Raw genomic sequence first — 18,098 nt, 5'->3', positions numbered from 1 at the left:
TTGTAGATGCACAACGTCCTGGTGGTCATGCCCGTCCTCCATCAACAAGCCTCATTTATGATTCTGATCTAGCTGTCTCTTATACTGACCTTGACAATCTCTTCAATTCTGATGAAGATGAACTAACAGTGAGTGTGTTACTCTGTCATTTTGGTCTGTTGTTTATTCTGGACTTGTCAATAATTTACATGAAATTTGTATTTCTTCAAAAAAGATTTTTAGTAGATTGGATTATTTGAAAGTATGAGACTTTTTAAGGACTTATTATATGTCAAGTATTGTGTAAGCTGTAGGATATAAATGTAAAAGCAACTTAGGGTTTCTGCATACCTGGGGAGTGGTGGCCACAGAAGGACACCCTGAAAATTAAAGAAATATTAAAGAGTCATTTGAGGAGTAGATTGACATGCTGTATCCAGGTATTTGATTTGTTCTTGGTTTCAGAACTGTCAGGTGGGAAAGGGGCAGTGGGGTTCTAATAGCTATGGGTCAAGAAGGTTGAAAATTCCATAGGGAAAGGAAGCATGGTGGCTGGGGCTTTCCTGAAATAGTAGTCCCAAGATAGGTAACCAGTCATATGAGTTAATCAGTTAGAAGGTGCTGGAAGATGGAACACTGAATTTTATAAGTAAGAATCATACTATTCAATTCAATTTTAATATTTAACCTGTTTCATACAGTGTTCTTAACATAAAAACAATTGTGCTGTGTGGTAAGAGTACTTTTGAATTAATTTGGATATGTTACAGATATTGAAGAAGGAAATTTTGTATGAACAGCAATGTCTATTAAAAGACTTTTGTCTTCTGTTGATTCCCACATCTTAAAAATCTTTAAAAAGAATGCTACATAGGGCAGAAGGTTGTATACATTGTCATCTGCAGTTTCTGTAACTAGTATTTTTGGCTACATTGCCTTTTAGAAGGGAATCCTCAATTTGGGGGGGCGGTGAGGGAGTTGTAGTTGCAGAAATGATTTATGATGTATAAACAAAGTTTCATGTCTTTAGAACTGGAAGGAATTTCAGAGACCAGTTTTCCCTCTGAGAAATGAGTTGGATCATCTGGTCTCTGAGATTCCTGTAGAAGAGGAAAAATGTCCAGGAAAAATTAAAATAATTTGTCTCCACAAAGTACACAGGTAGGTAGTAAATAAGAGAGGCAGTATTTGAAACATTACTTCTTTTACAAAGTCAGTGCTTTTTCAGTTGTACCAAACTATCAAAGCTATATTGAGGCAAGCTTGCTAGGTGGCACAATTGATGAGGCCGGGAGTTATGAAAATATTAATTCAAATATGACCTCAGGCTTAATGTGTGTGGCCCAGAGCAAATGACTCATCTTTCTCCTTATCTGTTAAAAAGGAATGGGACTAATAATATTTCTCAGAGTTGTCAATGAGGATAAAATATTTGTAAAATGCATTGCAAAACTGAATCACTCTTCCTTTGAAGGTTGACTTACCATAGTATAAGGGCAGCTAGGTAACACAGTGGATAGAGCACTGGCCTTGGAGTCAGGAAGATGGGTGTCCAAATCCAGCCTCAGTCAATTGATACTTACATGATCTTGGGCAACTCACTCAATCCTGATTGCCTCAGATCCAGGCCATCTCCAGTCAACCTGATTTATATCTGGCCTCTGGATTCAGATGACTGGAGGAAAAAGTGAGACTGGACTTTTAGCATAGCACCCTCCTCACTTAAATCCTATTCATGTGCTTGGCATGGTATCATTTCCCTGATGTGTCATGGTCTTCAAGAATGAAGGATGAATATCATGATCATCATCAATCTAGAAAATTTTGTTGTGAATAGGCAAAAATTAGGATTTAAGTCTGTTTTAATTGTTTTTGTTTCTAAATACATATTTCTTAATGTATCTTTCCCTCCCCCACAAGTATTCTTTATACAAAGAAAAAAAAAATATATATATATATATATATATATATCACCCAAGTCTGAAGTTGCATATATTTCCATATCTGTAGTTTCCTAGCCATCTCTCTACTCCCCTACTCCCTAATATCTTCAAAAGGAGGATGGGAAGTTCAGCATTTAATTCTAAACAGCTATTTCAAAATACAGCTTTAAAGTTTAGATTCCCAAACCAAAGTCCATCAAATCTTGCTTGTTCCTGTTTTTCTATATCCTGCAAGCTAAGAATGTTTTTAATTTTTTAAATAAAGTTTTATTGTGTTTAAAAATTTTCAAACCATTCTTCAGTTATACTGCCTTAGTCTGTTATCTCTGGAAAATAAATGAAATAAAGACATTGGCATAAACAAAAGAAATTGCAAAAAAGATAGCTTGGGAAATTAAAGTGCATGTTACTTTGTTATACTAGAATCAGGGATTCTTTACCTGGCATTAATGAAATTTTTTTTAAAAAAAATTTTTGAATAACTTTCAATAAGATGTTTTTCCTTTATCTTATATATTTATTTTATACATTTAAAAACATTATTTTTGAGAATGGGGCTCGTAAGACAAAATAGATTAAGAATTCCTTTATTATAGTATGGTGAAGACAATAGTGAGTTAATTAAGAAGGTATAAAAGGATTGTCTTAAAACAGTAAATTTGTGCAAGATCAGGAGTAGAACCCAGGAAAGAAAGAAATAAGCATAGTTGGTCTGTACACCTCATGAAATAGTGATGCCATCTAGAACCTTACCAATTAGAGACAAGGACTCATTCTCCAGGATAAGAATGCTGCTGATTAAGAGAGAAGTGAACACAGATGATCTGGGCCCTTTATGAAATGGTTCCAGCTGTGAATATTAGTGTTTATATTAAACTTCTGTTTCTGTCTCTGAAGGCATATTCCTTAAGGTGTATGTTCATATGTAGAATGAGTGGACTAAAATGTTTAATGACTTTTCTTAGATAATTCTAAATTGAAATTGATTGAGACCAATTGAACTCTTTCCCCGCTTCATCAGCAGTATATATTCTTGTCCTTGTTGACTTAGAGTCCTTCACTCTTTATCATCTTTCTCAGTTCCAATGTAGAAGGTAATTCCCATTTCTCTGACTTGTGGTATGTTTTAATGTGATTGTGTGGTTTTCACTTTTAAAATGTTCATATTCTTTATCCTTTTGTTATTTAGAGATTGTATTTTGCTGGAAACAACTTCTTGATAGATCTTTCTTCACACCATACTCTTGTTACATGTGGCCTACAAATAGTCACTCTTATTTCACTGATTATATGGCTCCATATTGCATACTAAGTGCAGATTCCTCTGCCTGTCATTCAAGACTTTCCTACTTTCTTACCACCCTATCTTTCAAGACTGAATTTTTCTTCTTCAAGTGCTCAATGCTCAAACTAGATTATATTGCTAATTCATTCCATCTCCTGTGATGGGTTCTTTATTACTTCCTCTGATAAAAGCCTTCTTTATACCTCATAAAAATAGTCTTTTTGCTTTGTAACTCTTATTTCACTGGCCATGTAATTTTATAGTGTATTATAGTTATTTATAATTGTGTCAGTCTCATCCATTTGAACTTTTAAGCTACATGAAAAACAGGAACTTATATCTTCATTTCTTGTCATCTCATAGACTGTCCTTGTTAGGTGCTTAGTAAATGTTTAACAAATAAAAAAAATGTTCTGTTGAACAGGAATTCAGTTTGAATTATAACTGACCTGAAGTTGCACTGAATAAAACTTTTGTAAATTTCTTTCATGTGTTTATAATAGCCTGGCTCTAAAAAAACACTGAATGGTTCAGATGAAAAATCTAATTGCAAGGAGTCAAAAGCAGGAAATTTGGATCCATTATCATGCATAAGTAAGTTTCCTAACTAATTTGTTTTATTTTTAAATACATGAAATCTCAACTGAACAACTTAAATTTAAACATTCTCTTACTGTATCAACATGTGTGTTTCTGCTAGGCACTGCAGATCTTCATAAGATGTATCCAACACCGCCATCATTGGAACAGCATATTATGGGATTTTCCCCAATGAATATGAACAACAAGGAATATGGTAGTATGGATATTACGCCTGGAGGAACTATCCTAGATGGAAATAGTTCCAGTATTGGAGCTCAATTCAAAATTGAGGTGGATGAGGGATTCTGCAGTCCCAAACCTTCTGAAATTAAGGTAAATTTGTAAAGAAAAATGTTCATAAATGCTTATGGTCTCCTAGTTAAAACTGCTATCTTTTGACATTGATTTTTTTCTCCCTCCCAAATTTATTGTTGGTAGAATTCTAATGGTAGAATTTCTTTTGCTAGAAAATGATTGGGATTTTAAAAAAATTAATTTAAAAAACTTAAAATTATTTTTTTAAATTTACTGAGTACTTAACTTCCTCTTGGAAGTAAGAACATTAAGGCATTTTGAATTTTAAGTTTGAATTTTTGTCTTATAGGATTTTTCATATGTCTATAAACTGGAAAATTGTCAAGCTCTGGTGGGATGTTCCATGTTTGCACCTCTGAAAACACTCCCCAGCCAGTGTTTGCCTCCTATTAAGCTTCCAGAAGAGTGTATTTATCGGCAAAGTTGGACTGTTGGAAAATTAGAGTTGCTTCCTCCAGGGCCTACCATGCCTTTCATCAAAGAGGGGTATGCTATATATTCATGTGTTATATAAAACTGAGTTTTGAGAAATATTTTGTTTATGGGTTTTTTTAAAAAGACTCAACTCCTTTTTCAAATTTTAATTTCTGATATATTAAAACATTGAAAAAACTTATGGGTAAATAGTATGATATCAAGAATTCATTTTCTCCAAAACATCTTTCTTAGCATATAATGGTGTATTTTGATTCACTGCCTCATTTCTTTAATTGGGAATGAGAATCTTCTCATAGTTTGAGGATTTTTTTTAATTAGTGGACATTCTTGCTTCTTGAATTATATATAGTCCTATTATATTTGAGACATTTGTGATTGTTTTGAATCTGGTTGTATGTGAGACAATTAGATGGTGCAATTCTTGAGTTCAGATCTAAATTAGATACTTATTAACTTTGACTTTGGGTGAGTTACTTAATCTCTTTCTCCTGTATCATCTTATTTAAAATGAGGGACCTAGGGGCAGCTAGGTGGTGTAGTGGATAAAGCACTGGGCTTAGAGTCAGGAGTACCTGGGTTCAAATCCGGTCTCAGACACTTAATAATTACCTAGCTGTGTGGCCTTGGGCAAGCCACTTAACCCCATTTGCCTTAAAAAAACCTAAAATAAAATAAAATGAGGGACCTAGATTATGAATAATACTCATTACATCACAACTGTGTTATATGCTTCAATTATTTTGCCCAATCCTTTCCAAATATTTTGTGTGAGACTGAAATATTAACCATTCTTCCCAAACAAATGTGGTCAACAATTTTTATAACTGTATAGACTGTTCTAGATTAAAAAAAAATTAATCATACTTATTGTCAAATTTTATTTTTCAAATAATTATGAAATCTTTTGAAATTCTAATTTCATTTCTCTCTTTTTTCTCTTTGGCATATTTCCTTATGAACTGCTCATCTGGGGAATGTTATAGTGATGGAAGTGCTATGGATCAAGAATATGGCCCTGCCTATACTCCTCAAACTCATACTCCTTTTGGGATGCCCCCAAGCAGTGCACCTCCTAGTAATAGTGGAGCAGGAATTCTTCCTTCTCCTTCCACCCCTAGATTTCCAACTCCACGAACACCAAGGACACCTCGTACACCTCGTGGAGCTGGTGGGCCTGCCAGTGCTCAAGGCTCAGTAAAATATGAGAATTCAGACTTGTATTCACCAGCTTCCACCCCATCCACATGTAGACCCCTAAATTCTGTTGAGCCTGCAACTGTTCCATCCATCCCTGAAGCACATAGTCTTTATGTAAACCTCATTCTTTCAGAGTCAGTAATGAATTTATTCAAAGACTGTAATTTTGACAGTTGCTGTATCTGTGTCTGCAATATGAACATCAAAGGTGCTGATGTTGGAGTTTACATTCCAGATCCAACACAGGAAGCACAGTATAGGTGTACCTGTGGCTTCAGTGCTGTCATGAACAGAAAATTTGGAAATAGCTCTGGATTGTTTCTTGAAGATGAACTAGATATCATAGGACGTAACACTGAATGTGGTAAAGAAGCAGAAAAACGTTTTGAAGCTCTCAGGGCTACCTCTGTTGAACATGTCAATGGAGGACTGAAAGAACCTGAAAAATTGCCTGATGAGTTAATATTATTGCTACAAGATCAGTGCACTAATTTATTTTCACCATTTGGAGCAGCAGACCAAGATCCTCTTCCCAAAATTGGTGTAAATAGCAGCTCGGTACGTGTTGAAGAACGGGATTGTTGCAATGACTGCTATCTTGCATTAGAACATGGACGTCAGTTCATGGATAATATGTCAGGAGGAAAAGTTGATGAAACCCTTGTGAAAACCACATGTTTGCATCCCTGGGCCAAAAGAAATGGTAAGAATGCTAACTTACTATTTTGGTTGGATTTTTTTGTTTTGTTTTAATCTTTTCCCTTCCATATATCTGTTTATTGTTATCAGTATTTATTCACTAAGAAATGTAGAAGTTTTTTTATAGCTCCAGCACATCTCTCTAGATGGTAAATTATGGTGTGTACTACTTTAATATTCTCAGGGACACTCAAATTGGCATTTATTATTTGGTACAAGATAGTTCCAGGGCCTTGAGTTCTTTGTCATATGAAGAAGGAATTGAGTATGTTTAATTTGAAGAAGAGATGACTAGGCCAGGTTATAACTGCTTTCAGATATTTGAAAGGCTTTTTGATAGGGAAAGGATTAAACTTGTTCTCTTTGACCCTGGGGGCAGAAGTGGAAACAATTGGTAGAAGTTACAATTAGGCCAATTTCAGCAACATATTAGGGAACACTTCTAATGGTGAGTGCCTGCTCCAGCCTGGAATGGACTGCTTTAAGAGGTGGTAGGTTTCCTCTTCCTTGAAAGTCTCCAGGCATAGACTGGATGACCACATATTGGGTATGTTATAATGAGGATTCCATTTGTATGTGAATTGCACTAAATAAACACTGAGGTCCCACTTCTTAAATAATGTGATTCTGTGTTTTTTATTAGCAGTCAATCCATCTGACTGGGCATTACAAATTTTCACAAAGGCATGCAAGAAATAATTTTGTCCCTAAACTGGTACACTTGGCCTAGGATGATTTCCTGTTTAGACCTCTGTTTACAAGAAGAATATGATCCTTTCTGTAGAAATAGAGATATTCAAGGGGCGGCTAGGTGGCGTAGTGGATAAAGCACCGGCCCTGGAGTCAGGAGTACCTGGGTTCAAATCCGGTCTCAGACACTTAATAATTACCTAGCTGTGTGGCCTTAGGCAAGCCACTTAACCCCATTTGCCTTACAAAAAAAAAAAACCCTAAAAAAAAAGAAATAGAGATATTCAAATTGGTAGATTTGGAGGCTAGGATGAGCTCTGTTTTAAATATGTAATGTCCAATAAGCAGTTTTTGAAGTTGAGCTCTTGAAACTCAGGAAAGAGACTTTCAATCCATTATTAAGCATTTATTAAGCACCAGCCATGTACCACATGCTGTACTAAGCACTGGAGATACAAAAACATGAAAAAGACAGTCTCCCTGTCCTCCAGGAGATTACAATCTAAGAAACAAATATGTATCGGCAAACTGTATATAGATAATATTTGCTAAATAATTAATGGAGGACAGGCATTAGAATTCAGAGGATTGAAAGACGTCCTGTGGAAGATGGAATGCTAACTGGGACTTGAAGGAACAGACAGGAAGTAAGTAGATATGAGGAAGGACATTTTAGGCATGGCAGACAACTAGAAAAAATAATTGGAACTGAGAGGTAAGTTTCTTGTTTGCATAACAGCCAGGACACTGTGTCACTGGATTGGAGAATATGTGGTAGGGTATATGATATAAGAAAACTGGAAAGACAGAGAGGGAAGAATAGCTTAGAAATCATAGAAATGACTGGTGATAAATTTTGAGCATGAGAATAACACCATTCAACCTGTTTTTTAGGGAAAATCACTTTGGTGGCTAAATGAAAGATAAATTAGAGAAGGAAGTGACTTGAAGAAGGCAGACCCACCAGCAGGTTATTGTAGTAATCCAGGTGTAAGGTGATGAAATACCAGAGTTGAGACAGTGTCAGGGGGAGTGAAATGCATTTGAAAGATGCTGCAAAGGTGAAATTCACAGATTTTGATAGCAAATAGAATTGAGATTGATGGTGAGGGACAGTGAGGAGTAAAAGGTGACACTAGGACCCCCAGAATTGAGATTGATGGTGAGAGACAGTGAGGAGTAAAAGGTGACACTAGGACCCCCAGAATTGAGATTGATGGTGAGAGACAGTGAGGAGTAAAAGGTGACACTAGGACCCCCAGTCTGGGGAACAGGGAGAAGAGTATTGCCCTCTCTAGTGTTAAAGTATGATTGGAGGAGGATTTGGGGGGGAAAGGTAATAACTTCTGTTTTGGATATGTTGAATTTAAGATGCTTCCTAAACATTTAGTTTGACATGTCTAAAAGATTTGAGATTGGAGAGATTAGGGCAATAAAATTAGATTTGAGAATTATCAGCATAGAAATGATAATGAAATACATATTGATGAGATCACAAAGTGAAATTGGGGAGAGAGAGCCTTTGGATTAGGGGTGGGTGGGTGTGTGCATATGCACATGATTGAGCCTTGTGACTCACCCCCAAGTTAGTAGGTGTGATTTGAAGCCTTGCCAGCAAATGACTCTGAGAAGGAAAATAATCATGAAAACTCATGAGGTAACTGAACGGAAATGGGATCCCAGGACAGATCTTTTGGGTATATCAACAAATAGGGATCATGTTATGTATGAACATCCTGTAAAAGAGACTAAGGAGGATCAATCAAGACAGTCAGGAGGAGAACCAACAGAAAAGTTGTGTCATCATTAACCAGTGTGGAGAGAATACAACAGAAAAGTTGTGTCATCATTAACCAGTGTGGAGAGAATATCCTCAGATCAATAAGGGTAAGAGTTTAGGGTGAGGGGAGAAGTTAGATCTGACAATTAAGATATCAGTGACATTGGAGAAAGCATTTTTTATTTGAGCAATAGTTTACTGTTAATATATGTCTCAGTAATCACTTGTAATTAAGAACTAGTATTTAGTGGGGCGGCTAGGTGGCGCAGTGGATAGAGCACTGGCCTTGGAGTCAGGAGTACCTGGGTTCAAATCCGACCTCAGACACTTAATAATTACCTAGCCGTGTGGCCTTGGGCAACCCACTTAACCCTATTGCCTTCAAAAATCTAAAAAAAAAAAAGTAGCATTTACAAGAAAAAAGAAATTTCAAAATGTAGACCTTGAATTATTTTGTCTTGAATTATTTTGGTTTTGATAATTCATTGATTTCCAAGACTTTGCTTTTTAATTGTTCTTTTTAAATTGTTATGAAGTTATACATATTAATTGTAATAATTTGCATTTGTAATCTCATTTGGAATAGTGGTGTTAACTTGCCATAAAGACAAAATGACATGGGGCGGCTAGGTGGCGTAGTGGATAAAGCACCAGCCTTGGAGTCAGGAGTACCTGGATTCAAATCCGGTCTCAGACACTTAATAATTACCTAGCTGTGTGGCCTTGGGCAAGCCACTTAACCCCATTTGCCTTGCAAAAAAAACCTAAAAAAAAAAAGACAAAATGACCTCCTGGAGGCCCCTGGCACATGGCCAGCTTTGTGACCTGGACCATCAGTCATACTCTCAGTGTTCTAGGCAACTCTCTAAAACCATAAATTCCAGAGAATTGATCTTTATTGATAAAGGAAATTTCCTTGCTAGTAATTGCCTGCACCAAAGAAATCACAGTTCTGGGCCCCACTTCCTCCCACCTTTATTGGAATTCACTGAGATGAGAAAATATTTTATGGGTCAAATAGCCAAAAATCATTATTTTAGGATCTTATTGTAAAGCATTGACTTAGAAACACAAATAGGCAGTGAAATATTTTGCTATTTAATGGATTTAAGTTGGAATATAAATGCTATCCTTTGAATGAGAGGAAATGAAAACTAAAATGTTTGTATGAAGGTAACATCATGCCAACATTGGAAGGCAACTGAGTTACTAGGGGAGAAGAGTGCAAGGGGAAGGACTGATTTTATGGTATGGAGGTGGGGAACTGAAATAGTAAGGCAGTGATGATGGAAATTTGCATTCTATAACCTCATTGTAGCTAATGATTATTTATTTTATTCTTCCCTATCGTTTCTAAGAGTTTTTTTCTGAAAACTTGGGCAAGAGAGGAAAGGAACTGAGCAAAATTGACCTTTCTTAATAGTTGACATAAAACTCTTTAGAATTTACAAAGTACACATTCTCATTTGAGCCTATGGGAAAGTAGATGTTAAAAACAGTACCTTTTGTAGATGGGGAAACTGAGACTCAGAGGGATTTAATAGTTGTGATTTTCCCATAATTACATAGTTTTGAGAGGTGTTATTTAAGACCATGCCTCTCCTGATTCCACATTAGCAACCTTCCCCTCTTAATGCATGTGATCAAAGTAATGAAATACCAACGGACAAATCACAAAAAAAGAATAAGAAACAGAAGCTTGGATAATCAAAGAACACTCGTTAATTGAATAAAAATTTGACTTGAATGGTAGTACTTTGAACAGGTCTATGAAGTATCAAACACTATCAGAGTTTCTAGAGTTAACTTTTTTATGATGATAATGAAGAAAAATTACATTGCAAGAGAATTCCAAAATCCAGATTAATGTCTGTATTTGTCATGCAAACATTTTTTCACTGGAACTGTTGGTTTGAAATTCTAATGAGCAATTTAATGTGTCTGATTAATAATTATGAAGTTGTTTTTTTTAGTAACATGTCAAGTTCAGTTTTATCAAATATCAGAATTATAGAAATTGCTTTTTTGTAACAGGACCCTAGAAGACTTCTCTGTCTAAATTTTTCCAGATAATTTTGTATAGAAACAGGCTCTCTATAACTAGGAATTTAAATATTCATGGTAGTGAATGATTCTGCTGTATTTAACAACTTGATGTTTTATTTATACTATATACTATCTTTCTTATAGCTGTAGATGTAAGCATGCAGTGTTCACAGGACATCCTTCGAATGCTCCTGTCCCTTCAGCCAGTACTTCAAGATGCCATTCAGAAAAAACGAACAGTGAGATCTTGGGGAGTCCAAGGTCCTCTTACTTGGCAACAGTTTCATAAAATGGCTGGCCGAGGCTCATATGGTAAATAACATGTTTGGAATTATTATTGGCTAAGAGTCGTTAAATAACTGTGATCTTTTGTGAGTGCCTTTACTTGAATTGTTAATTATTTTTTAAAAAATCTTTAGTGACCCCAAGTAAGTAAACATTTCTTAATTTTCAGTTTTGTACACAGCTTCATACTAATCTAAGAAGTAAGGAGTCAATTTCTTCTATTTTCTTAATGCATTTTTCTTTTTTAAAGGAACTGATGAGTCCCCAGAACCACTGCCAATTCCCACATTTTTGTTGGGATATGATTATGATTTTCTGGTGCTCTCTCCATTTGCCTTGCCTTATTGGGAGAGGCTAATGCTAGAACCCTATGGATCTCAAAGAGATATAGCATATGTTGTACTATGTCCAGAGAATGAAGCCCTTCTGAATGGAGCAAAAACCTTTTTTAGAGATCTTACTGCAATATATGAGGTATGTGTTCAAAATGAGAGGTATGGAATTTTAAAGTATCTTATACTTTTCCTCTTCTATCTAACTTAATGTACCAGGCAGCAGGAGGCTCAATTAAAATGTGCCATTGATGCCAAAGTGGCCAGGTGTTCAGTTTCTCACATGGGCCTCAATATACTCTGTGATCTACTCTTGCTAGCCTCTTTGCCATTTTCTGCATATGATACTACATTTTCACCCTCATACCTTTGTTGTAGCTGTCCTCAGTGTTTAGAATGAACTCTCATTTTATCTTTGCATCTTGCAGTTCCTGATTACCTTTAATATTTGGCTCAGTGAATGTCCTTTCCTCCCATGCTTCCTTCCCCACTTCTGCTAGTCCCCTTCCTCCTTAAACTGTGTTTTGTATGTATTCTTTGTATTCATTTCATTTATAGCATCTTATATATTCAAAAATTCTCTCCATTTAAAAGATTGTACACTCTTTGAAGGAAAGAACTTGTTTCACCCTCAAATCATTTCAACACTCATTATCATGGTGCCTGGCATTGTTTTCACACCCTATACATTCCAACCAAACTGGCCTTCCTGCTGTTAACCTAGAAGTAACATTCTGGTTCCTTCTGCTTAACAGCATTTTAAGGTCAAATTCAGTTTTCATGTTTTGAGAAAGACTTTGCTTTTTTATTATTCTTTCTTTCAGTCCTTTTTATATTTGACTAATCTATGTAAATGTTGTGCCCCATGATAGAAATTCCTTGAAGTCAAGGACTGGTTTTCATTTATCTTTATGTCCCTAACATCTTTCACAGTACTTTTTGTACTTGGTTGTTGTTTTGGTCTGGGATTGTGAAATTATCAATATGGTATTGTTCTACTAATGCCCAATGGCAACTCATTCATAATTTATAGTGTTAGAGAATTGGCATGGTATTTTCAGATTAAGTAATTTATCTAAATTCAAAATTCTGGGTTATATGAAAGGCAGAAGGACTTGTAACCTGATCTTCTAACTCCCAGGTCATTTTTCCATCCACTATTCCATTCCACCTTGTTCATAATAGAGATAATGTGAAATTGAAAGAAAAATCGATCCATTGCACCCATAAACTCAAGCAGCTCACCTCCAGATATTTCACATTTCATAGAACATTCAGGGTAGAGTAGAATAGGTTTAATATGACCTGCTATCATAATATCTTATCATATATATTGTATATGAAGAGTAGCATATTATTTTATAACTGATAAATAGACTTTATGTTTATATTTGGGAAAGGGGTGATGAGGGCATATGAGAAAGTATTATGTAAAATTATCCTTTTGATTCTGGTCCTGGCTTGCTCTGTGGCTATCACTGTCTAATTTGTTTAATAAGAGTATGTTACAATCCTGAAATTAGAATTCTTTGTGTTTTTCCTCACCTCTTTGCTGGTTATTTCAAGTATGCATCTTTTCAACTTGTGTGGATGAACTTAAGGTGGGGGGAGAATTCTTATATGAGGGTTGTACTTTCTCATTGTAGTATATTTTTATTTACCATAGTATATAGGGAATTTTATTTTTTAGGGGTTTTCTTGTTTGTTTGTTTGTTTTGCAAGGCAATGGGGTTAAGTGGCTTGCCCAAGGCCACACAGCTAGGTAATTATTAAGTGTCTGAGGCCGGATTTGATTGAACCTCAGGTATTCCTGACTCCAGGGCCAGTGCTGTATCCACTGTGCCACTTAACCTCCCCTAGGGAATTTTAAAAAAAAGAAGAACTTAAGTAACATCTTCCAACTGATCACAGGTTTCAGATATGTACACATAATGACAACTATGCAAAGATAGTAAGATTCATTTATTTCAGAATAGATTTTTGTTCTTGAAACACGTTTTGGGGATTTTAAAATAATTTGGAGGATGGGGGGCCGATATCTGTGATTTCGTCTGTGTTGAAACTTTCTTCCCTTCATATGGATCAACAGCTCTTGCACTATTTAGTTTTGCTTGCCTAAAGTACTGGGAAGTTAAATGATTTGTCTATTGTCATACAACTAATGTTTATCAGACAGTGGACTTAAAAATACTAGTCTTATTAGCATCAGAGTCAATCTTTTTATCTGCTTTATATCACATTGTATCTTATATGCTCATTTTAAATGTCTAAAATTTTTTTGTTGCTCATCTATTTCTATACTTTACAATTTTTTTAAATTATCAAGTAAAAAATATTTCAGGACTCCTAGTTGGCACAGTGGAGAGACTGCTGGGCTTGGAATCTGCCTTGAGATATTTTCTTGGCTGTATGATTCTAGGCCAGTCATTAAACCTGTTTGCCTTAGCTTTTTCATCTGTCAAATTAGCTAAAGAAGGAAATGGCAGTATCTTTGTCAAGAAAACCTCAAATGACATGAAGAGTCAAATATAAATGAAATGACTGAACAGCTAGTATGTTGCTCTAATTAGTTCCTTGCTATTTCATTTTAATCAGTAATGTGTGATATTTTAATTTTGTGTGAGAGACCTATGAGGATATCTAAAATTCCTAAGCTAAACTTCTAATAGCATATAATTTATTGCTAATTGTGGTACAAAAGTCTTTTTAAAAGGCACAATTTTTCCTTATTTTGAACAGATGCTTTCAAAAAACATGTATCTGTTGTATTTACTGTGATAAATTCACTAGTTTTGTTGTTCTCTTTGTGTAGTCCTGTCGATTAGGACAGCATAGACCCATTTCACGATTATTGGCCGATGGGATCATGAGAGTTGGACCTACTGCTTCAAAGAAACTTTCAGAAAAATTGGTAACTGAATGGTTTTCTCAGGCAGCTGATGGCAACAACGAAGCATTTTCTAAACTCAAGCTATATGCACAAGTCTGCAGATACGACCTGGGTACTGAATTTATATTTCTGCAGGGGATGGTGGAAAGGGAATTTTTTGGGAATTACAAACTTTTCAAATATGTGAAATGAATTCTTTGATTGTTGGGCCTGAAAAACATGAAGGATATTTTATACCTCAAGGTTAGTAACTTTATGAATGGATTAAAATAAGAAACTTGAGCTTGTACGCCATCGTACAGTTCAGTGTTCACTCCAAGAATAGTCAAAGTACATTTCTATTTTACTATAGAATGCATAAACATAAAATGAATTTTTTAAAGGCAGCATGTTTACTTGACAAATATCCAAGTTTGGAAGTGAAACTCTGAAAGAACTTCATTAAAGATGCTTTGATTTATGAAATTTATGAATGACCTTTACTAGCCTTAGAGTAAATCATTTTATTATATAGAAAACCTTTGCATTGTTGCTGGAAATTTGCTGGAAATTTCCATGTATCACATAGCATATATCTCATAGCATATATCTCCTAATGTTTGGTTTATCAAATCATAGATTTAGAGCTGAAAGGTCCTTAGAAACCATTGAACCTAAGATCAGACAACTAACATAGACCCAGAATTTGAACTTAGGTCTTCCTGACTCTTATTCAGTGCACTGTCTACTTTGCCTCCCAGCTGCCTCAAGAAAACAACAGAAAAACTACTTGATGAGAAATGTTAAAAAGGGAAGTTCGTTATTTTATCACTTATGAATTATATCAGAGGGGTTGAGTTGTGGTTTAGTAGTAAATTACTTTATTGTGGTGATGTTTATACAACATAGGCTTAACCTTTTAATTTGATAGCCCTCAAAAAAAATGGAAAGTTTCTTTTTCTTGGAAATAGAATTTTTTTTACTTGATTGATCATTTACATAATAAATGCCAGTTTACACCTTCACTTTTTTAACTACAGTGTCATATTTCTTTTTATTATGTAAATATTATCAATTGTTATCTTGGATGGTATAGATACTTAATACTACAAAAAAGATTAATTAGAATTTTCTTGTTAACATATTAAGTGGAAGACCAAACCGATTAATGAAAATTAAAAATTAAATGTGTCATGTGCTCTATTGCCTTTAGGTCCTTACCTTGCTTCCCAGCCATTGGATAGTTCTTTACTTTCCCAGCCAAATTTGATTATCCCCACAAGTCAGTCTCTCACTACACCACCTCAACCGACAAATCCTGGGAATTCAAACACTCCATCTACCACCCCAGCAACCACAACTAGCAGCACTATGACCATGACTTCAGGTAGCTCTGTGTCTTCTGCAGTTGCCACAACTAATTCTACTTTGACTACAACTTCATCCTCATCCTCCTCCTCCACCAATATAAGCAGTGGAATGTCAGCCAATAAACAGACTTCTTTTCCACCTTTTGGAAATATGAACAATGCTGCTGCTGGATCTATGTCTACACAACCAGCCACTGTTCAGAGTACCCAGTTAGGGGGGCAACAGCCCCCAACTCTCCAGACTGTTGGGGTTTCTACAGAATCATCCTCTGGTCCAACTCAGTCACATCCAGAAGTGTCTGAAAGGTAAAAATATTCATATGTTTGGAATAAATTAGAATTTGGTTTTGCTTTTCTCTTAGTAATTTAATTTTAATGAAAATTTAGCCTGTAATTTTTATATACACAAAGCTTAAACTTGACAGATTTGGGTATTTCCTTAATTTTTTTTTGAAAAAGGAACCGAGTTCTAATCCTTTGGATCAGAGTTAACCATATACTTGGAATGAGATCACTGTGTATGTAGTTTTAACCAGTTTTTCAATGAAATACCCACTCTTTCATCATCTTTGAATCAACTTTGATCTCTTCTTGTCAGCTGGTTCTTTCCTTACCATATACAAATACTTCAGTTTTTAAAAAAAGCAAAACCAAATCATATATTTCTCACTTAAAATTGACCAGCTCCATTGGCTTTTGTTTAATGTTTCTCCCTTTTATACCTAAACTCCTTGAGAAGGCCATCTATATAACTGTTGTTCCTGCTTCCTACTTTTTCACTCTGAAATGTTTCCTTATTTACTGACAATCTTAATTGTTAAATGTCTAATGCCCCTTTTTTTTCCCCAGTCCTCCTTTCTGCACCCTTTGATTCTGTTAGTCCCTCTTTGTAACTTTTTGTGTACTATTCTCTTGAATCTCTTCCTTCCTGTCTGATTGCTCCTTCACTAGATCTTAATCCAGGCATGCCTACTAACCTTTGAAGTGTCCCTCCAAGGTAAGACCTCTTTCCCTTTCTCTTCTGTGCAAATTCTTTTGGTGACATCACTGTCATGGATTTAATTATCTCTTTGTTGATGATTCCCTGATCTTATCCATTCTTATAAACTCCAGTCTGGTATCTCTAGCTACCTTTTAGACATTTTGGGGGGAAGTCTTAAACTCAGCATATCAACAACCCTTAGCTCTTAGCTTTTTTTCCCCCTCTTTCTGACTTTGTTGTTAATGCTTGCAGTTCAGCTACTAACTTAGGTGTACAAATATTTTGTCCTTCATTCTCAAAGACCATGAGTTCAAGGAGGTGATTCTATGGCAAGTACAAGATTTGGATTTGAGTGAGGAGGTGTTGTGCTAAATCATCAGCTTTACATTCTCCTTCAGAACCAACTGGATCCAATGACCAGATAGGAATCAGGATGCCTGGAGGTGACTCTGGATGAGAGGCAGTCAGGATTAAATAACTTGCCCAATGTCACAAAGCTAGTAAATGTCTGGGGCTGGAGAGCTCCCGTCCTCCTGACTCCAAGGCCAGTGTTCTATCCATTGTACCATCTAGGTTCCTTTTCCTTCTGTTGCCTCTCAGTTTTTCATTTCCAAGTCCTTTTATTCTACTTTTGGCTTGTTGGGTTTTGTGATTTTTGCAAGGCAAAATCTTGCCCAAGATACACAGCTGATAAGTAGCTTTTAGTTTTTGCAAGGCATTGGGGTTAAGTGGCTTGCCCAAGGCCACACAGCTAGGTCTGAGGCCAGATTTGAACTCAGGTACTCCTGACTCCAGGGACAGTGCTCTATCTACTGAGCCACCTAGCCGCCCATTAGCTGATAAGTATCTTGAGTATCTGAAAGTGGATTTGAATTCAGATCCCTCCTGACTCCAGGGCTGGTGCTCTATTCATTGTGCCTCCTAGTTGCTCCCACTTCTACTTTTGTAATATCTCTTTTATACTCCCTCTTCTATCCTTTGATACTGCTACCAGCCCATATGGAACTTGTCATCTCAGACCTGGATTATTCAAGTAGCTTCCTGCTCAGTAAAGTCCAGTGGTTCCCTATTACTTCAAAGATCAAATAAAATCTTTTTGATATTGAAAGTTCTTTCATTGCTCTTGTACTACTTTATTAGTCTCCAGTCAATGATACTGACTTTCTTGTCTCTCAAATGAGCCACTCTATCTCCAGACTTTGGCAGTTTCTCAGGTTGTCCCTGGAATGTTCTTCCTCCTCATCTCTGCCTCTTTGAGGCAGTTTCTGTAAAATATTACTTTCTAGAGGAAACTTTTTCTAATCTT

General features: G+C 35.8%; 1 protein-coding gene across 1 annotated transcript in view; it reads left to right on the top strand.

The window, feature by feature from the left end:
- MED13 (mediator complex subunit 13) overlaps window positions 1–18,098 on the top strand; it is a 103,795-nt gene that overhangs the window by 70,616 nt on the left and 15,081 nt on the right. Inside the window, exons 12-20 of the mRNA XM_074223558.1 lie at window positions 7–128; window positions 3,711–3,801; window positions 3,908–4,122; window positions 4,394–4,590; window positions 5,526–6,442; window positions 11,099–11,266; window positions 11,490–11,713; window positions 14,384–14,573; window positions 15,654–16,116. Of these exons, the coding sequence (XP_074079659.1) occupies window positions 7–128; window positions 3,711–3,801; window positions 3,908–4,122; window positions 4,394–4,590; window positions 5,526–6,442; window positions 11,099–11,266; window positions 11,490–11,713; window positions 14,384–14,573; window positions 15,654–16,116 (2,587 nt within the window). The remainder of the gene's footprint in view (window positions 1–6; window positions 129–3,710; window positions 3,802–3,907; window positions 4,123–4,393; window positions 4,591–5,525; window positions 6,443–11,098; window positions 11,267–11,489; window positions 11,714–14,383; window positions 14,574–15,653; window positions 16,117–18,098) is intronic.

This window comes from Macrotis lagotis, chromosome 2 (genome assembly GCF_037893015.1).
Source record: "Macrotis lagotis isolate mMagLag1 chromosome 2, bilby.v1.9.chrom.fasta, whole genome shotgun sequence".
NCBI classification, from domain to species: domain Eukaryota; kingdom Metazoa; phylum Chordata; class Mammalia; order Peramelemorphia; family Peramelidae; genus Macrotis; species Macrotis lagotis.
The sequence above is the reverse complement of the archived record's forward strand: the minus strand, read 5'-3'. Positions and strand labels throughout refer to the sequence as shown.